The 27,890-nt window shown below is 35.8% G+C and overlaps 1 protein-coding gene across 3 annotated transcripts in view; it reads right to left on the bottom strand.

The window, feature by feature from the left end:
- Nucleotides 1-25,189, bottom strand: part of LOC128985913 (DNA-directed RNA polymerase III subunit RPC6) — a 31,701-nt gene extending 6,512 nt beyond the window's left edge. The window contains exons 1-5 of one of the 3 annotated variants that reach the window (XM_054405909.1): nucleotides 25,101-25,189; nucleotides 11,394-11,473; nucleotides 8,077-8,197; nucleotides 4,295-4,549; nucleotides 1,587-1,844 (exon numbers count right to left, since the gene is read on the bottom strand). In XM_054405909.1, coding sequence (XP_054261884.1) covers nucleotides 1,587-1,844; nucleotides 4,295-4,549; nucleotides 8,077-8,197; nucleotides 11,394-11,446 — 687 coding nt within the window. In that variant the 5' untranslated portion in view covers nucleotides 11,447-11,473; nucleotides 25,101-25,189. Of the gene's footprint in view, nucleotides 1-1,586; nucleotides 1,845-4,294; nucleotides 4,550-8,076; nucleotides 8,198-11,393; nucleotides 11,474-15,321; nucleotides 15,405-25,100 lie in introns of those variants that run through there. The other 2 variants (XM_054405900.1, XM_054405917.1) reach the window with 2 other exon arrangements.
- Between the last annotated feature and the right edge of the window lie 2,701 nt (nucleotides 25,190-27,890).

Genomic DNA, 27,890 nt, shown 5'->3' with positions numbered 1-27,890 from the left:
GTCATACCGATGATCGCGCCGTGACCGCGGAGTCCTACCGACGATCGCGCCGTGACCGCGAGTCATACCGACGATCGCGCCGTGACCGCGAGTCATACCGACGATCGCGCCGTGATCGCGAGTCATACCGACGATCATGCCGTGACCGCGAGTCATACCGACGATAACCCTGTGACCGCGGAGTCATACCAACGATCGCGCCGTGACCGCGGAGTCATGCTGACGATCGAGCCGTGATCGCGAGTCATACCGACGATCATGCCGTGACCGCGAGTCATACCGACGATAACCCCGTGACCGCGGAGTCATACCAACGATCGCGCCGTGACCGCGAGTCATGCTGACGATTGCGCCGTGACCGCGGAGTCCTACCGACGATCGCGCCGTGACCGCGAGTCATGACGACGATCGCGCCGTGACCGCGAGTCATACCGACGATCGCGCCGTGATCGCGAGTCATACCGACGATCATGCCGTGACCGCGAGTCATACCGACGATAACCCCGTGACCGCGGAGTCATACCGACGATAACCCCGTGACCGCGAGTCATACCGACGATAACCCCGTGATCGCGGAGTCATACCGACGATCGCGCCGTGACCGCGAGTCATACCGACGATCGCGCTGTGATCGCGAGTCATGACGACGATCGCGCCGTGACCGTGAGTCATACAGACGATCACCCCGTGACCCGCGAGTCACAAGTTACTATAGGTACCAGTAAATTGTTACCCATTTTTTGGTTTTTATAGATCAGTGCCACAAATGGTAAAAATTGATTTCGTATGTCTTTTTTGGTAACTGAAATACAGTACTTTCTTTTTATGCACAGAAAAAAATCCCGTCCCGTCCCGTCCCGAAAATCGGGAAGGAAATAAAAATCCCGTCCCGAACTAAAAATTCAATCCCGTCCATCCCTACATAAAACTAATGTTGAACTTGTGACCGCAACGCCTTCTCGGGTGTCATAAAAATATAATATTGGTGTCAAATTTAAGGTACTATGACTGTTCTCTAGGGAAATGCCTTTTTATTTTTCTGAAACAAACTCTAATTATCTGTAAACAAATGATAAACTAAACACGTTTCTGATATGTTTATAATTTTTTTTACAAAATATTTAAGTTTGTTTCAAAAATATAAAAAATGCATTTCCCTAGAGAACAGTCATACCTTTAATTTGACACCAAAATTATATTTTTATGACGACCAGGGAAGGCGTTATACATGTTTAACATTAGTCTTATGGGACTATCTTCAAGGTCGCAGCACTAATGAAGACTCTTAAGATCCATATTATTTTTCTGCAGAAATGCTGTAATTTTAACATCCATGTTATTTTTTAAGTTTTGGTGCTAGTTCTAATCGATGTTATATTGACTTTAAGTAAATTAATGATTTTTGGCGAATACACTGACTTTTTCACCAAGCAAAACAGATAGCACAACTCTTTGTAACCTATACCAACTGTTATGCCTCATCAACTATCACATGAACAAAGACTGAGAGAGAAAATATAATTTTTTTACAATCATCAAACTCTGTGAGTAGCTCATTCGTGTTCTTTTTTAAAAAATCTTCTCACCTTACTGATGCCAAGCTCTGTGATGAACTTCCACACATCCGTAGCTGTGGCGTACGCCATCGTCTGAGCCACTAGAGGTCCACTCTTGGCGGCCACAGGGCCTGTCTTCTCCTTGCGCTGCTGCAAGTATCGGTAACACTGCTGGTTCAGCACATCTACAAACTCAGCCTCAAAGTCCTGATCACAGTACCAAGCCCCTCCAGTCAGTGAGCGGTCGGGTTCCAAGTTATACAGCATGTAAACTTTTTTCTTGCTTGCCTAGAATAACAGTTTGACCAATCAGGTTTTAATGACTGATGAATTGATGGTTGATAAATGTTACTTTAGTGTTCAACCATTTTTATGGGTAAAGTTGGAGTATTGCCTTTGCACGAAAAACAACTTTCAACTCATGCTTAAACAAATTAGAGTATTGAGGCTCTACAAGTATTTCCAAACTATCCATTACCCAAAGCAAGTTTGATTTTCATAGACTTGTATTTCCATAGCTGCTTAAAAGAAAAAAATTACAAGAAAGTTAACATTTCAATTATATGTAGTTGAATTATTGATCTACCGAGCATAACTACGACTACATGTCCATTGAAGATCTAGGACTGCAGCACACGTTGTGTTACATATGTGTAATGCTGACAAAAAGCCTCTGGCCTCTTCACCCAACGGTAGCAGGAAGGATGAAGCCAAACACACCGCGTGGAATCATAACTTATTTATTAATTTGCATTGAATTGGAAACACATCTATCTATATTACTTATTTAATACGCAAGCAGGTTTTTTGTGACAATTACTCCTCCGAAACTACTGAACCGATTGGCATGTTTTTGGTGTCATTGGAAAGAGTGTAACGTTAAGTTGTGCAGGAAACTTTCTTTTTAGGGAAATAATTAGCAAGTGAGGCCCTGGGGCCCTTTAAAGTTTCGTATTTCTCCATAAGATTAACATGGGAAACAAAAATTGTTATGAAACTCCAGCTGTTGTCAGAATTTAAAAGTGAGAAGAAGAACATATGTTAATTGCATCGATCTCTTTTTTGGGTTAATATTGTAAACAGTCAATAATTTTGCTAATTTTACAGTTTGCTACAAACATTAACTGACTTGATTGAAATGAAATATTTACTATTTGAATTTGGGTTGGTGTTGGCATAAATACTACAATGGAAAAAAGCTAGAGAGCCTGGATAATTTGATATACTAAAAATAAAACTGAATTAACACTGTGCTGCATTTCTTAGAAATCATTGAAAGAGCCGATTTGCAAACTATGGACACATAGGAAAGTCATAGAACACCACCAATTAATTAATAAGGAGAAGAAATATAGAAATCATATTTTTTTTTAGAATTTATAATCGTATTATAGACAACCTAATGCGGCTATAAGTAAGGCTATCTGAAATTTGACCTCAAAGGGTTGAATTTAGAATGTAGGAAACATTGAATTTAGAATTCAGGAAACATTAAATTTGTAATTTAGGAATCTAGGAACAAAGAAAGAGTAAGGGTGCTGCAGCACAGACCTAACCGTACGTTCTTACATCGTGGACTGCCGGGCTTTCGTGCAGTCTTTGTGCTGTGGTGTAGCGGTCACATGACCATCACGGACCAATCAAAGCAAAGAATTAGTAGCCAAATGAGGCAAAAATATTCCAGGCCGTTACATATGTAAAGCTGAATATGAATGATATGTTCTTTTACAAGTCTGGTCTTAGCCGTCTAAGAACTGCTGTTTCAACAAGAACACTGACAGTTTACTAGGACTGCTGTTTCTTAGCTAGGACAGTTTACTATAAACCTCACAATTAGAACAGCTGGGCTCAGTTATTAACCTATTAAGAGCTACTAAATTTTTAGGACCAAACTGGCGATGTTCTTATTTATCAGTAAAGGATTATAGATTAACCACAGAGCATAGAATAAATATAGAGTCGCCACTCCTATACCTACAGCTATACCAGTAGTGAAGCCGATTTCTTGGTAAGAGAGTCGGGCTCGGAACTTTGAAAACATGGCGTCATTACCACTGTGTTATTCTATGCTACTTTATGAATTAGATGAAGCTACCGCTCTGAGGATACATATAGAACTATCCCCCCTTCGATATTGACCTAGGACCAGCTTTTTTGAATTAGAATCCAGCATTCTCATAAGCAGGGCGGTAGGCAACCCTAATAAAAACAGAGGCCCAATCAATGTTAACGATTATATGTGTGTCCAGCAGAAGCGGGTTTAAAATAAAAAACCTTCAAAAGAGTTACAAAAACATAATCAACAAATAGTTGTGATTCAATTTACAGTAGACTCCCTCTCATACGAACACCTTTTAACCGGACATCGGTTTAACCGGACTACAGTCGACGGAAATGACATCTCTTTAACCGGACAATTATTATCGGCACATTGGTTTAACCGGACTAGATCGGCAGGAAGTGGGCGGTACTGTAACGACTGTTCTTATGGGAAAGATTTGAGACCAGTGATCACATGTCTAAATACAATGCTCTCCTAAATTTAAGACGAATATCACCGTAAACGGTCCATTTTAATGAGTTTTTGGGGACGTCCGGAAAAACCGTTATCCGGACTGGCCTCGGTCCCGAGGAGTCCGGATAAGAGGGAGTCTACTGTATTTAGACTCTATAGCAAAATAAGATCTTAGGTACTAGAGTTCAAACTTTATTAATCTACAAATAGAAAAAGTACTTACAGACACGGACTTAACGGCTTTGATCATTTTCTTTCCTTCTAACTGTTTTAGTATCTTTCCCAAAGTTGTCATCATGAGATTACTTTTAAACCTGATATCACGTATCCAAATACCCTTATTGCCAGCCTCTTCAATAATGCCGTAAACAACCTTTTCTTCATTATCTGCTCCTTTCAGTCTATCAGAAGAACCACTGCCAGATTCTTTTATTTTATATACGAGTCCGGCATTTGAGTTGAACAAGTCAAGCAATCCCTATAATTTTAGTATAATTGTTAGCTTTGGATACTATAAATAAGTACATTATACATCTGAACCTATTGTAAAACATGGAGCCTGTTTTATTCGAGTTTGATGTTTAATAACTTTTGACTGCGTTGGTGAATTGGTGTGACGTCTTAATCATTTATTTCCGGGCAATTTTATAGTGTTCGCTCTAATCATTGCGTTTAGTACTAAGTTCTATTTGGGCATAATAATTTTAGAAAAGTAGCCTAAAACAAACAAGAAATAATATAGGACATTAAACGAACACATTTGTTTTCAGTTCACCAAAATTGTCTTTGCTTATCTGTAGGCCTCATAATAATAAAACTATGAGGTTATGTATGATTTATAAAACAATTGTCAAGTTAAATAACATTTTTAAATCAAAGGAAATACACCTGTATCCATATACTAAATGAATTAACACTCTACTAAAATGAACAAAGAACAATTTTTTTTTTTAAAGATTGAGTTATAGAAATAAGAAGTATGACTTTGGCTTTATTGAAATTAATCTACGCTTTGGGGTACAGTCCCGCATAGAACCTAAGTTATACTGTATTATAAAATGAAATTGTCATTATATAGATATTGATTAACACGTTCGCTACTGAGCGTCGCATATATGCGACGCCGCGGTCATTGCCAAAGACCGAGGTATACATTTGAATCTTACACATAGACCGGCTGTTACTTGGATAACAGTACACACAGACCACGGGCAAAAACCTGTAAACCAGTGATCATTTACATTGTAATACGCTACAATCTTGTTTGTAAATAAATTATTCTTGTTTTTTTTTTGTATTTTTTATAACCTTTTGTAATGTCGCATATTTGCGACGCCCGGTCTACAGCGAAGACAATAGTGAAAATTATCATAGTTTTCTTGAAATAGACTAAACGTCGCATATATGCGACAGTTCATTTTTTGTGTTTTAAGGTGAAAGTAAGTAAAAAATAAACAGATTATTCAAGAACAGTTTATAACTGAACAAATATAAAAGCTACATAGGATGTTGCAGCATACATACTGCATACGTACATACAGTGATGCAGAAAAGTAAAGACCAGTTTTTCCAACTATTATATGACGTCACCAATCATCATATCCACAGACCAAGCAACGCAGTTGTGCGTCAGACATCTCTGTAGACCACTGCAGGGAATTCAGTGCCTTCAAATAGACCACTACAAAGATATAAGCATTTTAATAACATTAGAACCCCGATGCAAATATGCGTCGGCAGTCTATTTTATTGCGACTAGCCGTCGCATATATGAGACGGCAGTCTATGGGTGGAAACCGGCCGTCGCATAAGTGCGTCGCTGGTCCATGTGAATGGAAAATTTCGTACTATTGCAGTAGCGAACGTGTTAAAATATTTAATTCAACTAATATGTATATTGAATTTAAAATATTGATTTTTCTTTTATGGTTTGTTTAATTTATTTACGAAGACAATCGCCCGCCACACTTTTACAGAGCGCTGTGGCGTTAACGTTAGATTTGTTTGGTTCAGTTTAGTTAATGGTACTACAACTAAACAAAGTGCTATTTATTGAAAAAAACTTATATTTTTTAAACTCATGAAAAAATAGGACACAAATGTCTTTGTAAATTTATATTCATCAAATTAAACAACATAGGCCTATAAAATATTTAGACCTAGGCCTATATATATATTATGTTGTTTTTATGTCTAGATCTTTTCTTTCAAATATTTGTGTGAGTCATTTTTACAGAGTTATATTTGTATATTTATTATATTAAAAAGATAATTTTTCTTTTTTTGGAATATATATGTTAAAATTTAATAGGTAAATATTCAATCAAAACATTGATTAATACACTTTTGATGGAGTTATAAATAATTTAATCTAATTAGTCATAGTCTAGGTTTTTGAGACATATTAAGACCCAAGCTTCAAAAGGAGCCAACCTATCTAAAGAATCCAGCTAAAAAGTACGAGGGTCATTCAATAATTAAGTACGGAGGCAAATTATTAACGTCCCAAAATAATTTATTGAATCAGTACCTACAAAATTCTGGTTACTTTTCAACATAGTCCCCAGTAACACTTTTATACCTCTCCCATGTTTCTGCTGATTTGTAAATGCCCTAGGCATAAAATTGTTTAGGTTGATCTCAAAGCCACTTTTTCACCTGATTCAAACTTCTTCATTGATCATAAATGTATCCTCCATAGATCATCTTTAAGGTATCCAAACAGATGGAAGTCTGATGGGGCGAGGTCGGGGCTGTAGGGGGATGTGGAAGGATCTCCCATCCCAGTTTCTTAAGTTTTTCTTTCGTCAGCTGTGCCCTATGTGGACGGGCGTTGTCATGAAGCAAAATCACACCTTCAGTCAAGAGCCCACAGTGTTTCGTTAAAATTGCAGGGGTTATCTTCTTTTCCAGCATGTCATTGTATTGGCTGTTGCTTGTTTTTTGGCCTTAAAGAAAATCACAATAAATTGGCTCCTAAAAATCCCAGAATATTGTAAGCATGACTTTACCGGTAGATGGCCGGGTCTTTAATTTGTTTTAATGGAAGAAGTCGTAAGCTTCCACTCAAGGCTCTGTCTTTTTTACTCTGGCTGATAGTGGTGGATCCATGTTTCATCGCAAATTACAATTCTATTGAAAAAAACCCTTCTCCTTCAGTCGAATATCGATTTTTAACTGTTGACTGATTTGAAGCCGGGTTTCTTTCTGTGCGTCCGTGAGTTGTCGGGGCACCCACTTCGCATAGGTTTTCTTGTATTTCAGCTTGTTATGAATAATGTTATGAACAGTTTCAACACTCACGTTTACTTTTTCACTTATCAGTTTAAGGTGATACACCTATTGTCCCGAATTAATGCGTCAAACCGAGATTTGACTGATTTAAGAGAGGAAGTCCCAACTTCGATCGGTCATCCACTGCGTTGCTCGTCAGACACTTTTGCACAGCAACCTTAAAACTGTAATACCCATTTTTAAACGTTTGAACGATTCAAACAACTGTCTCCGTACACTTTTAACATTGTTTTTTGGACTTCACTACCTACCTTTCTCGTCTTTAAAAATCTGATCACGGGACGTTGTTCTTTCACGGTGCAATGCTCAAGTGACTCGCTATCGCTAACTGAGTAAATTTGAGGTTGCGTTTACAAAATGATGTCCTGAATGTTTTGAAGTGATTCAATAAAACGTTTTTGAGCAATAATAGTTCGTCTCGTTATTTATTGAATGATCCTCGTATTACAACCCTGACTTCTAGTTGAAAATGTTAATCTTAAAATTTATTTTATAAGCTATAATAAGCTCATATTTACAGAATATTAATTTTTTATAATATAAGACTGTAAAACATACATATAATTTTATCAAAAGGTATTTTTTATTAGGCTTACATTTGAGGATAACAATTGACTTTTGGACACTTCGATCAACAGACAAACTCGCATAAAGAATAAAAGTATAGAAGAGTTACAGAAAGGGATATGGATATAAGAACATTGTGTTTACCTGAGCAATAAATTTGTTTATGATAGCTACTCTTTGCTCTGCAGATAAAACTGGGATTTCCTTTTGAATATCTGCATCATTTACCCCTTTGGAGCCAGCTTTCTGGATGAGGCTGATCATTCTAAAACCAAAGTGTACAAGATCAGGACATCAATTATCTATCATTGAGATTGGGCTGCCACCTATGTGCTTACTGCATATTTTACCCCAAATATGAGTGAAGGATGAGTGTAGAATCATAGATAAAACATACTCCCTTAGTAGATTTCTCATCCTTATGGAACAGCTGAAGACAATTTTACTGTTAGTTCTGTACGGTTTATGTAGAGGTCGTGTTTTGTTAACAATTTGTTTCCCGTTATTACAGCCATTTAAAACCTCGTTTAACCAAATAATACGGTCTAATCATAAACAATAACTTGTTCCCTAGTTATATAACCAAACAGTAAAGCACAAACCAAGAAATTAACCCTAAAATAATAGAAACAAAGTTTCGTCGACACTAGTGCCCAAGTGTCACGTACATGAACTAGACACGAAAAACGTGCCTCAAAATTTACAATGGGATGAGAAGTCTACTTGTGTTGGTTAGTCTATGGTAGAATGGAGTGTGATAATCTGTGTAGCTTTGTTACTGATCTTAGTCAGCTGTTACATTAGTCAAAACAAAATAATTTATTTAAAGCCCCATGATCAGGAACAGCTGGGTCCAGTTTTTAACCATCAAAAACTACTGACTTTTTCAGCATTGATACAGCAACCTTTTGATTGTTCTGTGATCACTATAACCTCTCAGGTAACCAGCCATCTTACAGGGAAATACCCCCGCCGTAGCAAACCTGCCGACTAAGCGAATTTACATATGTCTGAATTGAGTTTCAATTAAATCTATTATAATAACATTAGGTTTAACGAGTACCTAGGTTTACTGTTACAAGGAAACTAATAAAATGTGTTTTTGGTAAAATATTAATAGCTTAGTATAAAATAAATAAATTTGCCAAGTTTGATCAAAATATATCCATAAACAAGCAAACAACAACATTTTACAATATTCTCTATAAGAATAACATGGGAATTTTAAATTTAAAACTTTTTTAATTTTCTCCGTTACCAATAACTGTAAAAAACACGTTGATATAGGTATTTAATTCTTTGTTTTTTTTTTTAAGCTCTAAAAAGGTCTAGAGAGAAATTAGGAAATTTTGTGTTTTGAGGGTCAAAAATGAGAAAAACAAATTTTTAACCCAAAATCCCCAGTAAAACCCCGTTCCTTTTTTCTTTAAAATACAGTTGCGTGAAATTTGCAACTGAAACTGATGATTTAGTTTTTATTTGGTTTTATTAATCTAATTCGTTGATTATTAGTTTATTTGTATAGTAAACTAATTTTAAAAAGTTTATCAGGGCCGTATTTCTCTAACGGCGGACAGGGCGGTTGCCGGGGGCCTCAGCCTAGGAGGGGGCTTTACATGGGGCCTCAAATATTTTTTCTTGATCAATTTATTTCACCAAAAATCTTTTCCGCCGCGATTGCGGGTGCTGTTGGTGAAATCTGAGTGACCGCAAAAGATCTTCGCTATTTCGCCGTTAGCGTAGGAGTTGTCATCCATCATCACGGAAGAAGTCCAAGATTGTATCGCGACCGCAGGAGACGATGATGATGTCTAGACGGCCACAGGAAATGAACTAAATGATTTTGCCATGATCGCACAAGACGACAATCACGTTTTCGAGACCGCAGGAGACGATGATTATATCTACACGGCCACGGGAAATTAACTTGATTTTTCCGCTATTGCACAAGACGACAATCACGTTTTCGAGACCGCAGGAGACGATGATTATATCTACACGGCCACGGGAATCGAACTGGATTTTTCCGCTGTCGCACAAGACGACGATCACGTTTTCGAGACTACGTGAGACAATGATGATGTTTACACGGCCGCGGGAAATATTCATGATTTTGCCATTTTGCCGCTATCGCGAAACTCGACGATCACATTTTTGTAACCACAGGGGACGATGATGATGTCAACACGGTTCAGATGTTCATGATTTTGCCGCTATCACGCAATGCGGTGATCACGTTTTTGAAACCGATGGAAACGATGATGACGTTTACATGGCCGTGGGAGATATTCATGATTTTGCCGCTATCGCAAAACTTTGACGATCACGCTTTTGTGACCGCAGGAGACGATTATGATGTCTTCACGGCCGTGAGAGATGTTTATGATTAAGCCACCATCGCGCAGGACAACGAGCACGTTTTCGTGACCGCGGGAGACGATGATGAGGTCTACTCGGCCACGCAAGATGTTCACCATTTCTCCGCGGCCACATGAGTCATTTATGATTCCGCCACGATCAGAGGAGACAAATAGGACGTCTCAGCGCTCACGCAAGATGTTCACCATTTCTCCGCGGCCACATGGGTCGTTCATGATTCCGACGTGTTTGGAGGGAAGTGAGATGAAGTGTCAGCGCTCATGCAAGAATTTAATAGACTTATTTAATAGCTACTCTCCTATGTCTTTTTTCGATCAGATTGTTGGAAACAAAAGGTAATTCATCGAGTTGAAGCAGTAGCTACATTACATTGTTAAAACCCCACACATGAGTGCATACTTTGAGCTCATCCATTCCTCCCAAAGCCATGTTTTAGTTACGCCAATACTACTTTGTATGGTCGCCATTTCTATGAAAAGTATTTAAGTATTGAAGTATTAAAATTTTACAAAGAGTATCAACCTGATGATGTGGCCGTCGTCACGAAACATGTAGTATCGTATCAACAACATTTCTGGATATTGTAAGGTAGTCAAAATATTCTATACTACACTAAGTTAACTTTAGAAAAAAGCCAAATTGAAAGATATACTTATTGAAGACTTTGGCATCCTTTAAATCGTGTAATTTACTTTAGTATCAAGAAATAATAAATAAATCAAACTGCATTTATCTAACTAGACTCATTTGAGCGAAATACTTCCTAAAGCTGGTCCATTTAAATTACATGTCTATGTTACAAACTTAAAGTATGAGCTATAATGTAACTGGACAATAAAAACCATCTTTTGAGGGAAGAGGGTAGGGTATTTAGATATAATATTGGTATAGATGATTAATTGGGAGATGATTAAATATTGGTAAGTCTGACAAAAGAAATTGTATTGTTTTCAGTGTCAATAGGCCTACTCTCCACCAGACTTATCAAAACCTAAGATCAAATTTCTATTATGATTAACACGCTCAAAAATGGAAGTGCTTGTTTAAAACTCAGCTTGAGACTTATTTTAAATAGTTATTACCTCTGTTCATGGCCTATTTCCTTTCCACTTGGATCTACAGAGGTTGACGTCATTTTCTGATAGCTATGAAGATTTACTTCCTGAAAAAGTTTACTTAGTAATTTAATGTCTAGTAGCTTAGGCTGGTTTTATGCATTGCGACAGTCGCGAGTCGCGCCACGTATTGCGGCTGACCAAAATGACACGCGACAGCGACACTTTTTCGTCGCGTAAACTCACATCCGATGGTGGAGGAATTAAAGAAATCAGTCTGTTCTCAATCCAATGTTGTGTGTTGTGTTTGTGATGTAGAAGTGATTATTAAGTTGTTTTAAATATAGACGAAAAAACCCTAGTTATTTAAACAACACATACAATTTACAGTTGGAATTGGGTCAACCCTCTTAAAAATGTCATAACATATTATAATGATGTAATTTATATTACAAATAAAGGGTAAAGAACTCATTTATATACTAATTATTAACATTAATCAATATAAATATATGGAGAATATACGTGGAGTATGAAAAATACTACTGTCGCGGTGCATAAGCGTGCCCATTTCATCCAATAGAACTTGAACCGCGCGCGACACATTTTTTGAAGCTGCAATTCTAAAACCTGTCGCGGGTATTTAGAGATCTCCGAGTCGCTCGCGCAGCAGTTTGTCGCTGTCGCGGTGCATAAATGCTCCCATTTAACTCAATAGAACTTGAGTCGCGCCGCGACACGCGACTGTCGCGGTGCATAAAACCGGCCTTAGTGCTATAGAGCTAAACTAAGTTATTATTTGATATAGGGCCTAAGTAGGCTATAGAATCAAAATACCCCTGCCGCAGCAAACCTGCCGACTAAGCGAATTTCCATTTGTCTGAATTGATTTTCAATTAAATTTATTTAAATAACATTAGGTTTAATAAGTACCTAGGTTTGCTGCAAATTTTACGGATGATAGGCTACGTCTGTAGCCCTGTCCATCTCAACTGCCAAGGAATAAGAAATAAAATATTTTACTAAAAAAAATAATACTAGGCAGAGGTTTGATTCCAATTTACTAAACCTCCATCCAAACAAAACTGAATTGCTCTTTTTTTCTATCCAAGGCAATCCTTCTACAAACATTCTTCTAGACGATGTAGAAATTAAGTAGTCAGACTGTGTTTATGTTCCTTGGTCTGTTCATTGGTCTAAATATCCATGGATATATGAATCTTTACTTTCATGACCATGTCCAAAATGTATACATAAGACTGGGGTCTGGCTTCTTCCTTTTGAGGCAACTTTCAAATTTCTCCGATCAGAATGTCACTCTGAGAGCCTATTATCTGGTCTGCACAGGCACAGTACAGACATAGGAATGAAAGAACTCAATTTTTTATTTCCACTCCAAAAGAGAGCAAATCAAACTATCTAAGTCATAAGTCATTTATTTGGCCAGATTTACATTAAGTTAATGCATTGGCTAAGTCACTTATTTCCATTCATACTTGGCTTAAAATACCTACTTTGTATGGTCGCCATTTCATTGAAAAGTATTTAATTATTAAAAGTCAATATACTTGTATTAAAAAATACAGATAGTATTATAAACTATACAATAACTATTAAATTAAACAATATTTACATTCAATCAATTCATGAACTAAGTTAACTTAAAAGTATACCATATGCCCATGACTAGGTACCCGTCAGCTATAAAATCACCGACACTATAGTAGGCTAACACTTAAACACCAGTAATTTCCAAAGTGATTTTTTAACCCTCCGTCGGTCCCACCTAATCTATTAGATATACCGCAACATGGAAAATTCCTGCCATTTTTGTGTTCTCGCCCGAAAACCGGTCTTGGCCAGTGTGCTGTTCATCCCCTCCCCGATACACCTAGTATCACTGTTAGCGTTGTCTCTTGCACACATGCCTTGTTTTGCTCTTGTAGGCCTATCTTATAGACAGTGCGATTGCCCGACTTGTCCAGTTTTTATTTTGTGATGTATCTCAAAATAAAAACGGGACCGGTCTCGTTTTTTTTGTGATCTATCTTTGTTATATCATACAAAAATTAAGTAACTTAATTCTATTAAATATAGAAATAAATCAAACTGTTTTTTACCCAGCGAGAAAACGTCGAGTTCAATTTTACATGCAGTGGCACTGGTCGCAATCCTAGTTTACATGGGCATGATCACACTGTATCTAATGGATACAAGAATGTGTATGGTCTGACAACTTTTTTTTAAAAATAATTGAGAAATGCTTAAGTTAGACGACGTGAAATATGTATGAAATCTATAGACCTACTTAGGTCAAAAGTTGTTGTAAAGAGTAAAATAATAATTAGGGAGAAAATATATGTCTAAGGTACTCAAACAAATTTTTAAGGAAAAATGTATCTCAGAGATATAGTGCGACTGGTCACGTTAAAAAATAGGTGCGACCGACGGAGGGTTAAAAACAACAGGGTTTAAAAATAATGAGGGAAAATTACCCATAATAATCTGTTGTAAGGACGTTCTGATCATAAAAATTGGAAAGTTGTTCAGAAAGATGCCGGAACAACCCTCATACACACACTGTCAGCATGTTCATAAAAACGATAGTGTTTGTCTAATAGGCTATTAAACCAAGAAACTTGACACATTCTGCCGATTCAATTTCCACGTTGTCTAAAAGGATAACTTAAACTTAGTTGTGAGTGGATTGCCTTGGATGGAGAAAGGGAGCAATTCAGTTTTGTTGGGGTTGAGATTTAATAAATTGGAGGGGTAGACTTCCATATCTGTTGGCAAAAACAACCGAATGAAAATATGATCGATATATCGATTATTTAATATATCTTTTGGTTAGTTAATGTCGTTAAGGGGAGTCGCTACTAAAAAACTACCAATTTTGTAAAAAACTTGATTTTTTTTATTATTTTTTTATCTTGTTCTATGGATTGTAAGGTTTCAGAAAAACATAACATTTGGTATAATATATATTTTTATCACTGTGAAAAAAATATTTGAAGTGAAGCGTGCACACCTCTTTTAAGGGCATCAACTAGGCCTAGTATAAACTTCAACCGCTGTTTTCCGCGACTTTAAAACTTTGTTTTTTTTATATATAAGTTCTTATAACTTTTTAACTATTACAGCTATATGAATGAAATTTTTACCACACATTGTTTATACTATAAATCAACTTTCTGTGCATGGATATTGTAATTGGGTAAATAAAAGTACATGAAAAAAAATTTATAAAAATTTATAACCTATAAATTTTTCAAAAACTTATTTTTGAAGCCATAACTTATAAACTAATTGAGAAAATAACATGAGTATGCACAGAAAGTATGTGCTTTCCTTGCTCTTTAAAATAAGATATCGGACAATAAAATTGGTTCAGTAGTTAAATAGTTATAAGAGATTTAAAAAACCCCATTTTTTCCCGCCAAAAAACTTAAAAAACTCCAAAAAGTTTGTAAAAAAAATTTTTCTTTTTACTTTAACGGCAGTAAATCTTTTTCTAAGACTAAATGAACTTAAAAAAGTATATATGATAATTTTCAAAAGGATTTTATTAAAAATCACTAGGTAGTTTCAGTAGCGACTCCCCTTAAGGTTAACCTAACCTAACTAACCAAACGATAAGTTATATCGAATGTTGAATGAAACAATCGAATAGTCAATATTTCCATTCTGTTGTGTCCGCAATAATCTCCTATGCAGCATCCAACATCTCTAAAAGTGAGCTTCAATAGTGAAAATCAAGAAAAACTTTACCACCCAATAAAAAGAACATGAACATAACCTCACATTTTTGCTGCCATAATAAAGTAAACAAATTGAATGGTGGAGGGATTGGCAATAATTTTACTAAGAGAGGGATGTAATTTCAAAGTTAGATACAAAGCGTAACAAACACATAAATGTAACAAATATTACCCTAATAATTAATATTATTTACCTTTCCAGCACAAGTTGTTTATTTAAACTATTGTCGTTTTGTTTTATCTTATCGTTAAATTTATCATCTTCTTCATCTTTCTTGTTATTGGACGCTGTTGGTCCAGGTTTGCCAACTCCCCCACCGAACCTGCCTAAAATACCCACTTTTACGCGATTAATAGAATCAGATTAAAAATAGTATTTTTGTCAATGAGTATTAATTAAAAGATTAATTATAAAATAACGCAAAACAGGTTTGTAAGTTACTGGTTGATCTAGATTTCTCCCCAGAAAGAAATTGCAAATACATTCTGTTAAATATTCCCAGTGGTTTATAGCGACTGTAAAGAAAAAATATATAAAATAAAGTCCATAATAGAGTCTAAAATATTTAAAATTACTTCAAACTTTTTTGAAACGATGCTGTGTAGGAAGAAGATATTTGAATTTATTGTTTATTTTACTTTTATAATAGTATACACTGGATAAAGGATGCCCAAAAACTTTTGTGCTTAAGAAATGAATCATCATCATACAGTCGTATAAATTAAAACAGTACTCAGTGGCAGTTCTAAGACCTTGTCAGGGGGGCCTAACGGTAGGACGCTAGGAGGGGTGGTCCGGGGTCCCCCGAAAAATTTGCTATTTGTAAAGCCGTTTTGGGATTTTTTTGTCATTTTTAACGTCTACGGTGTCCAATAACCACCTTAACGATTTAATGACTAAATGTAAATTTTAATTCAAATGGTTTAATTTTCAGGGTGAGGGTCCAATATGGGGGGGGGCTTTACCCTATATAGCCCCCCCTTGAACAGCCACTAATAGTATATTATATTATGTCTTCTATGTGTTTCAAAATCCAACATTTCAGACCCTATGCTAATTCGACCGGAGACACAATTTGTGTACAAGCAAGGCCGCACTAGATGTACAAGCCATTGTTCTGTGTTGGCAGCACTGTTTCTCACTCAATCACTGAATCCTGAAACTAGTGAAACTGTCGTCGTGTCGGCTGTTTTGTTTTGTTGTTTGAAACGCCGTGTTTTTTTCGCAATTTCGCTTGCTGTTATAATTTTATTGTTTTGTTTAATTTATTGTGCTCGAACTTCGCACTATTCTGTCTTGAAGAACCCTCACTGATGTATTACAGTAGGTAATTATTGCTGCATTGTGTTCATGTATGGCTAAAACCCAAAAGTTAAGTGTATATTCACAATTTTATTAACTCCAAAGCTTAAATTTAACCAACAAGAGGAATTGTTTTATTTTACCGTAAGCCGGACAAATGTTAGGTACAATTCACTCCTCGATAGTTTGATTTGTTATTTTACGGTTGGTTGAATTTTTATCAATGGGTTCAACTACCAATAATGCTTATGTGCCAAATATCCAGGCACAGTTGAATTACTTAGTTCAGTGGTTTCATGAATGGAGTGAAATGCAGAGAAATGATTTCTTGCCTATTCTTTCCCAAAAGTTTGGCAATAAAAGCTATGTAAATGGCCTTCTTCCTGCAATGGAGAGTATCTCATACTTGGAAGACAAACCACCCAGTTTATTCCAGTGTAGAGTAAAACTATTTCGAGAATGGTCAGATGGGTGGACCACTGGAGACAAGGATCAGTTCCTTAACCACATCAAATCAGTTGATCCAGAATTCATTAGAAAGTATGAAGAAGAAATCACTACTTCAACCAAGCCCACCAACCAAGAGATTGATGAAGATAGTAGCCAGCAGGTAAACTTATAATTAACTTATTTCCCTACCGGTAACTTAATTAGCGGTTTTTAATTAGCGTAATTTTAATTAGTGGTTTGTGAGTATGCTACTCATGTGGTTAACTTTAATAGGCTTGTTTGTTAAATAGTTTGAAGCAATTGTATATCTGTACTACTTGACTGAAACACGTTAATGGGGTTTCATAAAAACTCAAAACAGTCAAGCTTTGTAAGTTAATGGTTTTGACAAAAAATATGTTGAAAAAAGACAATGGCCAAAAAATTCTGCTTTAGGCCCACAGTAATTTTAATCTAGGCCAGCAGCCAGCGGTTCCCAAAAGTTTTGGTCTGGCCACCCACCACCACCTTGGAATTTTCTTGGCGATCCACCTAGGGTACACTTCTATATCTGTTGGCATAAACAACCGAATGAGTAATATTGATTATTTGATTGTTTAATTCGATATATCGATCAAAATTTTTATTCGGTTGTTTGTGCCAACAGATATGGAAGTGTACCCCCCACCTATTCAATATAATTGGCTATTATTATTATAGCCTACCTAATAAATATATTTAATATTATCACATAGGCTACACTGAGAAACACACGACTAAAACTTATATTAATATGGTGAGGATGGTGCTTGGGCCTATTGAAAATACATTTAATGTCTATAATACTAACTTACCGGTATTGTTTAAGAAACTTTAAATTAGGCCTACCTACCAATTTAGAATCAACGTTTAAGCCTTCTCTTTAAAAGAGACTTTTTGTGGATTAAATGCTGGAAACTGTTTGTAAGAGTGTTGGCTCTGTGTAATCAATGGTGTTGGACAGTTTTCTACACATATACTTTTTCTGTATTAGATTTTTACTTAATGAGGTTAGCTACTCACACAACTTATATTTTACCACCCAATTGAGTTAAATTAAGCCTTGCCGTTGATTTTACTACGAAGACTGAAGTTTAAAAAAAGCCTCTTTTGTGGTAACATCACATCATTTTCATGTGTTGTTGAGATTGGTCCAAAAACTAATTGGCTTGGTTGAACCTTTGCCTATTAGGCTTGGAAATTGCATAAGTTAAATTAGGCTATTGTAAATTAGGCCCTACAGATGATGATTAAAACTCAGATTTCAAAAACGAACTGAGAGACTGGCTGGGGGGGGGGGGTGGCTGACAAGGCCCCTAGATGAGTTTTATAAAATTTGCATCTAACCTGCCGCCAAACTTGTAAATAAGCATATAAATAGAATAGAGTCTATCCAGCAAGAGCTGGTCAACGGCGTCGAGGGAGTAAGCAAGTAGTAACTTACCTTAGTAAGTAAGGTGACATTTTGCTTGAACGCAATATTAGAGCGTTATTCGCGCCCAAAAACTCCCATAAAGTACAGTAGGCCTATTCAAACCACACATTAAAATTGGGGATTAAATTTTGCCAACCCCTCTTAAGGGTACCTACTTTCCTGTTAAAGGGAACATTTATTATTATTATTAATTACATTAAACTAAATATTCTGAATATCTCTTAATGTTCAACCGGTCCCTTGCTACTCCTTCGGCACTATTTTGGTGCTCTCTAGACCATTCCGGTAATGAAAACTTCCCAGTAAAAAAACATTTTTAATGTTTGATCTCTTACGCAACACACCAAAATTGCTCCGACTGCGAGCCCATAGTTTGGGAACTGTTGATCTAAGAGGCTATTCTTGGACGTGGGAAGAGGTAGGTGACCACAGTACACTTGTGTCGGTAAAACGTCATACACACTATGAAATCAGCTTAAGAGGGCCATTTATCAATTAAAGATTCTGTTTGATTCTAATTCTATGATTTGCTTTTTCTAAAGGCTTCATTACTTATGTGCCACAATTGTAACTAATGAAAAGTGCTGCTTTCCATAGGTTGTGAGAATCAGTAACTTAGGTTTGGTCCAGATGAGTGAGGAAATCATTTAAATACTGCTTTTAACGGTACTTTACTGTTAAAGGGAACATTCATTATCAATGATTTTTTACATACATCGATATTCTATTTTTTATCCGATATACCGATATTAATGAACGAGATGTCAGCTGACAGCTACGATAATAACTTAAATATTGTTCAGTATCAACAAACCATTTAAAAATATTATATTGAAATGAAACTGTTCCAAACTAACCTTACCTAACCAACCAAACTTGCTGTAACATTTCCAAATCCCGTTTCATATTACTCACATGCCTTGATTGATTGATTCTGATTGACTCACATGCCTTTTCTGTTACCAAACAAAATTTTGAAATGGTACAGCAAGTTTGATTCGTTGTGTTAGGTTAGTTTAAAACAGTTTTATTTCTGGATCCACATTGAAATACCTATGCTATTTTTGCCTAAACAAGATCAGTTGTCAATTTGTACGGTAATTGAAATGTTTTTGAAGATATTAAAACAGAAGGTATGGATCGTAAGGAAAACAAATATATCGATATAGGCCTATCGAAAGAAATTAGATCAATAATAATGAATGTTCCCTTTATCAGGAAGGTACCCTTTTAACTATTGATCAGCCTAACCTAACATAACCGCCGCAGTGCACTGTATAAGGGTGGTCTCTGGATAATACCAAGTTCTAAATGTACCTAATTACCTCTAATTAGATATATTCAGCAAAATTCCTCAATAGAAGTTACCTAAGTACATTATTTAAGGCCAGGCTGCCTAACACAAGCTTTCCTTTTTTTGTTGCAAAAAAATTAGCAAGTAAAGAGGCAACTTCGAATGTGTTAATATATCACTCGAGCAACCTGACTAATTAATTTTATCTTCCTTTCAGAACTGAAGCCTTGGTTGATAGCCTGCACGACTAGATATATACCCAGCAAAATATTAACTAAGAGAAACTCTATTTTTATAACTATTCATCATTCCTTTAAGGTTGTAATTTGTTTTGGCTTAATATATTTTTTGACATTTGTAGCTTAGGTTATATCCTTTTTACATAATGTCGTTTTGTTAATGTAATGTGGTTTTATCAACTGATTAATAATTGTGATAGGCCTAAACACATTTAACGCAAATGTTGTTAATCGGCGGTAGTTTGATCATTGCTGACCATAAAGCAGGTTGTAAGAACAATACAATTTTGTTATTGGCAGCATTTTTCAAGCCTATTGCTTGGGTTTAAAAAATAGGCATACTTAGATAAAATGTTTGTTAATCATCCAAAAATATCCTTTTGATTTTTTGGGTTTGGAAACCAGAATAGTGAAATTCAGGGGAAATAGTGCTGTTACGTTAAGACTGATTCCCTACAGGTGATTGTAAACATTCCTTAGATATAATAGGTTGTTATTCCTACTGCACAGTATAGGCCTACTCTAGCACTGTCAGACTGGTCTTAAGCTAGAGAGGAGACTAAACTCAATTCCATGTTAATCGTGCAGTACATGCCTTATGGGAGATAGTCGTGCTATTCACATTACTGGAAACATCATGTTTTTTGTTGTACAAGCTTTGTTAATTACTGTCCTCGTTACCCACATGAAGGCACAAAAGTACATTTAATGTATAGATTGAATTTGTTTAAATATTGATAATTTTTCTCTGGCAAAGTCAATATGCCACCTTAGCAGCTTGTTTGGTAAGCTGTTAGCTTAGTCTAGCAGTGAAAAAGGTAAAAAAATTGTAAAAATATGCCAAGCTTCCTGTGGGTCCTGATGTTTGTTGGACGGCTAGGTTCAGTGAAACGCCAATTTGAAATACAAGGCTTATGGACACTCTGTACTGCACGGTGAACGTTGAATGGAGTATAGCTGAGGAACTTTTAGACCATCTATAGTAAGTGAAAGCACTTAGTGATTACTCTACTACTTAATTTCCCTACTTCTTTAAAATATGTTGGCATATGATGTAGATTTGTCAGAACATTTGATAAGTTGTTCAGTTTGTTTTGTTACGATTTATATGTTAACAATCATAACTCTTGTTTATTATGGTTACTATAATTTATTATGATCATTCCTATCAAGTATTCCATTTTCAGACCCCTTGTTCCTACTAAAGTCAAACCAAATAGATCAAGCCTTTGTATTACTGACCGCTAACTATAAATTAACCATCAGTTCTATTGGTTTTGATTATTGGCTTTTCTTTCATATTTTAAGATTGATGAATCACACCCTAGCAAATTGTATTTTAAGCTGCTTACACTACTTGTATAACATAAAATGAACAGACATTGGGACAATTATGTAAAATATGATGGCTGTTGTGTCCAGCTAATAGACGCGAGACAACTGCTCTTAATTTAGTTTTCTGTCAACTTTGAGTCTTCCATTTAATCCCAAAATTACTTTCAAAATGTAAAAAAATCTTTGACTGTTGTAACTAATGTATTAACTGTGACTGTTAAAACTTATTTTGTCAAACCAATAGCATCATACATCGATTCATACACACTGCAATGATTATTTTAAAGAGTTTACCTGGTTCAAGTTGTCATTCTTTGTAGGTGTTCAATTTTTCATACAGTAAGTTTTGTTATTACATGTATGCAGGCTCACGTTTTCCCAAACAACCTACTTGCACATGTGTACAATGTGATATATAAAAATTAATATTGTGATTTAGTTTCTACATTGGTATGCTTTCAATTATTTCTTACTTCACTGCTTAATCAAGCTAGAGCCAAGTTAAGATCAAATAATTCACAATTAATTATTAAGCTAATTTCATATTGACTGTTATATTAACGGCTACAAAATAAGTTATTATGTAGTAATATTAAGTGAGCACACAAGAGTTATCAGTAATAATCGGGATGTTAGTTAGCTGTTATCATCACACTCTTTGGATATGGCATAATTTAATTTTCATAACTTAAGTTTCATAACTCCGAGCATTAATTTGTCCGGGGTGGGCATATGAGCCTTGGGACTAGAAAGATAACGTGTCCCAGTTCTTTAAAGTGTCGCTGTGTGTAATCCCACACTTGTATTTGACTGGGAAGCGTTACTATACCCACCATACACCCCACTAATTGTAATTCTAGTCCTCCATCTCGTGTACAGGGTTAAAATGCGGTAATGATTTTTCATTCCAAGTGTAAAGATTTCTAAGCAAACTAAAAAATACAGTTATATATTAATTCTGAGTGACCATCTTTCCGATAAACATCAATTTTAGTTTTTCCAAAAGAAATAGTTTTCAACAATTGACTACGGTACGTAAATATGTCTAAGCCTTCACGATTCCCTGGTAGGTACTTTACTTACTTTATACTTTTCATTGAAATGGCGACCATACAAAGTAGGGGTAGGCCTACAGTGTGAATTGAAATTAAGGTTTAAACGTTTACTATTTGACTGCTAAAAACACTGTCTGTTTAAAAATATTAAAAATAGATTGTTCAATTAATAATTTTGTAGAATGTCTGTGTAACTGCAGCCAGCCTTCTAAGTGAAAATTTATAGATTTTGATTATTAAAACATAACTTGTTTTACCAAAAAGTACCTCTAAAAAAAGGTGGGCAACTGCTCCATTGCAGTGTATGAGTGAAAATTTAAAAACGTACGTTTTCAGGAAAAGCACTTTGCAAATTTTTTTCCCCTTTTTTCAAAACTTTTATTATTTTTTTTATTTCATTAACATTTGAAGTTTTATAAAATGTCCATGGTAACGCAATATCTTTGGTAGTTTCTTTTTAAAAGAGCATCTTTAGTGGAAAAACACAAAATCCTGTCACGACCATAACGGACGTTTAAATGAATATTAAAAATAGTTAGTATTATTTTTATAGATATGTTTTGCTATAAACTAATTTACTTTTATGACCACTATACAATAAAAAGGTCACTGAGCTTTTGGTATATTTAGTCTTTCTAAAAAAAAATAAAAAAACTCAAAAAATTGAAAAAAAGCCAATAAAATCTTTTTAAGTTTGTATAACTCCGAAAAAACTTACCTGAGACCCGAAAAATCGTTATGTTTGTATAGAGGTGTGCTTCTTTTGTGTATAAAACATTGAAATATGACGATATTTTAATTTTTGAAATTTTTATGATAGAAATCATAAACGTGATGGTCAGGGACAAGCGGTACGGTCGTGAATTGTCTGGAATAATCTAAATCTTTCTAAACAATCCTTCAATTATCCTGTTAGTTATAATAAAAATATGTGTTTCAATTGCACTAAACTGTTCAATTTACAATTATATTAAAGTTCTTGTCACGACCAAACACACTATAATCCATAAGGCTGGATTGGTCGTGAAAAAACCCGCGATGGTCGTGAAACTTTGGTCGTGAAATTACGTGTTATTTGGCTCTGTTCTAGTGGTAGCCCTGCACCTCATGTTCGAGGATACAAAGTGGACTTCTAGGTTAATCTAGCAATTGAAATAACTTATAAACAAAAATTAACACCATGTCTACTTCATCGAATGACTACGTACGGTCATGGACACACCAAAATTACAAAAAACACAATCTTTCCTTAATTAATCTTGTAATTCCTCCTTTCAACTCGAAACGACCGGCACTACAATCCTGACGTACACCCCGAACTAGTCTCTAAAACCAACTGACTCCATCGACGCCAGGCTTGCCACTGTCGTGCTCCAAAGTTGAAAATTTTTCCCAAATGGTCGTGACGCCAAATCGAGGGACAGACTTATTTTGTCATGGTAGTCAGTTTGTGATGACAATAAAATTATAATATGCTCCTTTTTTGTAAGTTTAATAACCATTGATGACATAAAAATATGGCTTTATATATTTCGGCATGAATAATTAGTCTAAAAACAGCGTGAAAGTTGGAAAATGTACCCTAGGGACACGTCATGGTCGTGAATTTCGAGACTTTAAAAATACGAAAAAAATACCTAGAACCTATTTAAAACCAAATAAATGTGTGTAACATGTTGCCCCCGTCCCAAAAAATATTAAAACACATAATAATAAACTACAAATCCAGTATCTACGAAGTAAAAGGCCAGGGACATGAAAACGTACGTTTTTAAATTTTCACTCGTATATTCCCATTGCTGTGCCTGTTTGGAATTGTGATTACTTGGGGTAATTTAGCTCACAATGTTGGTAGATTTTTCCAGAATTTGCTCTTTTGAGGGTTTGAAAATGCATTTAAATCTAGATGTTCTGATCACTTAGAATTAGATTTTTAAAATCAAAATAACTTTAAAATGTAAAATACTTTGGAACTGTAGACAGTCCCTATAACTTTTGGGTATGTCTTGTTACATGTCGATCAAATACTCATTTTTGTGGTGTCCGTAACTAGTAATCACATAATTTATTGTTGTTTATAAATTAGTTTTTTATTAACTTTATACACACTTTTTTGTAAACATGTTTAGTTGAAAGTTGATATTAAAAATAATATTTTACATTATGTTTCTTAATACCCTTTATCCAACCCATATGCAATTGTAAGGAGTAAAAACGTTTTTGTAACGAGACACTGTATTAGCTTAACCAAAAATTATGGACTATCTTTTAGTAACACATATTACCAAGCCATCACACATCATAGAATCTGGTGGTTAGACTAGTCATTTGACAGAAATCACATTTTCAACCATTAGCAACTCACCTGTTCCTTTGCAGCTAGACATGAAAAAGCAATATAGAAGATTTTCCAAAGTTACAATTAACTGTTGAAAGGCTGGTTTGGTAATCCATACAGACATATTGATTTGATATAAACAGGAATTGTACTGTGTTCTAAATTCTTGTGTAATAAGTTTTTCTTGGGCAAACAAGGTACTGTATTGCTAAAAAAGTGAAAATGTTTACCTTGTAGATCAGCAAGCACATAATGTGCAGATCCATCAATTATAGTTAGAGGGCTGGTTAACGATTCTGGTCAACCCATAGCCCAAGCTGCAGGATAGGTCAAGTATAGCTTTTACGTTTGTTAATAGTTTAGTAACCATGAGAAGGTATTATATTTTAAATTAAAATAGTCAACCAAGCTTGGTCGTAAACATTACTATTAATTTTCCAATTTAAGTTCAAGGATAGTTCCTCTTTATTCACGAAGATTATAGTGGGCTAGTGGGCTTCACTCACCTTTATTTTTGTCTATGATGTCCAGGACTCGTCAAAACACATATAAGCGTACACACAACACGAAATCGTCCATGGCATCAAAAGTCCGACGTTTCACAGAACTCAAAAAAGGTTCCGCTTCCTCAGAGTTTAAAAATACTATTTTTATCCCGCTTGCGGGTCGAACGTCTGACCACGACTGCCGGATCAGCTGAGCTTGGAGGACGGGTGGGGGTAGGTGCATTGTTCATTGTTGATAAGCCATGCACGCTCCTGGCCTTATCTCGTAGTTGCTCTAGTTTGTATTTAACAACGTTTAAATACACTGTACTGACATCCACCGATGGTCGTGAAAGTGGCTCCTCCTCTATCGCCATGAAAAGCAACTCTGCCGTATTTTGTTTCCTCCAATCAGACTCCTTATAAAGAATTGCAGATGAACCCCAATCAACAATATGATTCATTTCTAAAACGTGATCGCATATCTTAGAGCCATACTTATCCTTGTTTTAACTTTTTTTATGTGCTCGTTTATTGTTATTCACACTTTAACTGGTCTAGAAGTGGGCCACATAATTTCTGCCACAAGAACATAGGATTTGTAGACAAAATGTTTTGTATTTTGTTGCTCATTAACAGGTTTTAGTTTTGTGACATGACTACGAATGGTGTAGAAACAGAACTAGTTCCTCTTTGTTGGATACTGTGGCAAATTATTCCCCTAAGAGTAATTCTATAGAAAAAAGCTCTGTACTCCTTGTAGAAAATTGCACATTTAGAGAATAGGCCATAGATCTAGGACCAACCCAATTTACTTTTTGTTTTAACACGTTCACTGCAGGCCACTTACCGGTGATTGCTCTAGTTCCTTTCTCTCACCCTGAACGCTCACCCGTGAGTGGCGACTTCGCCTACATTCCATTCAATTACTGCGCCTGAGCACACCGGAAAGAACGGGTATTTTTATGTCTGTGTTTAGCTAGGAATGGGTGCTTTATTGTGGTGTAGGTTGGTAGTAAATTACCCCGTAAAATCTTCTGTCAAGCTTAGAAATCAACTTGTTATCCCGTCTTTCTCCCTCCAATTGGCAATACAATGGGACCGGCTAGAAAGAGTAAGACCATGAGAAAGATAAAAACGTGGGTTTAAGTTCGGGCTTCGTGGAGGCCAACGTAAGAGATGCAGATTGTTGTCATCAACACGGCCAATCCAGTACTGTGATAGACATAGATTGTGTAAAATTGATGAGCAAAGTTGTTTAAATCTTTTATGTTCACCCGGTATTCATGTGTGTGTGTCCGTGAGGACAATAACTCGAGCGAAAATCATCCGATTTTGATGAACTTTGGTACAAATGTGTAAACCTACATTACATTATTAAAATTGAATTCAGGGCCGTATTTCCCTAACAGCGGACAGGGCGGTTGCCGGGGGCCTCAGCCTAGGAGGGGGCCTCAAATATTTTTTCTTGATCAATTTATTTTCCTTAAAATGGTTTACAATACCTGCATATAGTAATCCTTTGTTGCTGATTTTGGCAACTAGTTTCGGTTCGTTATTGAACCATCTTCAGGCCTCAAGGTGTCAAATAATCACTTCATTCGAAGGTCGTTAATAACAGAGTTAAATAAATAAGAGATATACAAAACACGATACACGGAACGGACACACATTACAAAAAACACGAAGGGACATTGACAATCGATCGTGACCGGGCTGAGGTAAAGTCTAGACTAGCGGTCAAAGTGGTCTATGACGTTGTCTCTGTCTTCTTATCACCGGTGCTTGTTCATTCATTCATTGTTCCCCTCCAGTATCCTAATAGCTGTATTGTAAATATAGTTGGATTGAAAGGAGAGTTTATCGTTCAAAACGTTTTGATGGTCAGCTTTAACTGCTGGCCAATGTAATATTTCGTGCAGTCATTACAATTTATTTTGTAGACTCCAGACTTATCGTAGATGGTTGAATTAATTTATATTTTTTCTTTCAATAGAGATCCACGTTTATTGTTAGTCTTGAATGATACGGTGAATTTATTTTTGTCCATGATATTTTTAAATGTGCTACTGATTTCTGATTTCTGATATGTGAACCATAAATTGCTGAAATATACGTTTTCTTTTCTGTTGATTTAGTTTGAGGTTTATTTAAATGTTTAAAAATCAGTTTGTCCACTAGACTGGAGTGAAAGCCATTTGCGACTGCTATGTATTTATCGTGTTTATTTCTTTATCATAATCATTCTGATTCATCGGTATTGATAACAATCTATGGATAAAACTGTTGTAGGCGGCGATTTTTTGAGAGTGTGGGTGGTGAATCATTTATGTTCTGGTCGGTGCAAGTAGGCTTCCTGTAAATTTTAAATTCGAAATGATGGTTTTGTTTCTTAATTGTAAGGTCTAGAAAATTAAATACTTGGTTTTTTTCCTCCTCTAGAAGACATCGATGTCTTCGTTTTTGTAACCCTGACGATGCCGTATTTACGGGGAAACATGTAGGTTGTTAACCTCAATCAACATTTGGATTACTTGACGAGGTATTGTACCATTATTATAGTCATATAAAGTAGTCCAGGGGCCATCAACATGGAACTTGATGATTTGCCGCGGGAAATATTCATGATTTTGCCGCTATCGCGAAACTCGACGATCACGTTTTTGAGACCACAGGGGACGATGATAATGTCTACACGGTTCAGATGTTCATGATTTTGCCGCTATCACGCAAAACAGTGATCACGTTTTCGAAACCGATGGAAACGATGATGACGTTTACACGGCCGCAGGAGATATTCATGATTTTGCC

This window comes from Macrosteles quadrilineatus, unplaced genomic scaffold, assembly GCF_028750875.1.
Source record: "Macrosteles quadrilineatus isolate MER2022 unplaced genomic scaffold, UCM_ALF_1.0 Scaffold_1__1_contigs__length_201487025, whole genome shotgun sequence".
Classification (NCBI taxonomy): domain Eukaryota; kingdom Metazoa; phylum Arthropoda; class Insecta; order Hemiptera; family Cicadellidae; genus Macrosteles; species Macrosteles quadrilineatus.
Note: the sequence above shows the minus strand (reverse complement) of the source record. Positions and strands in the feature narration are given on the sequence as shown.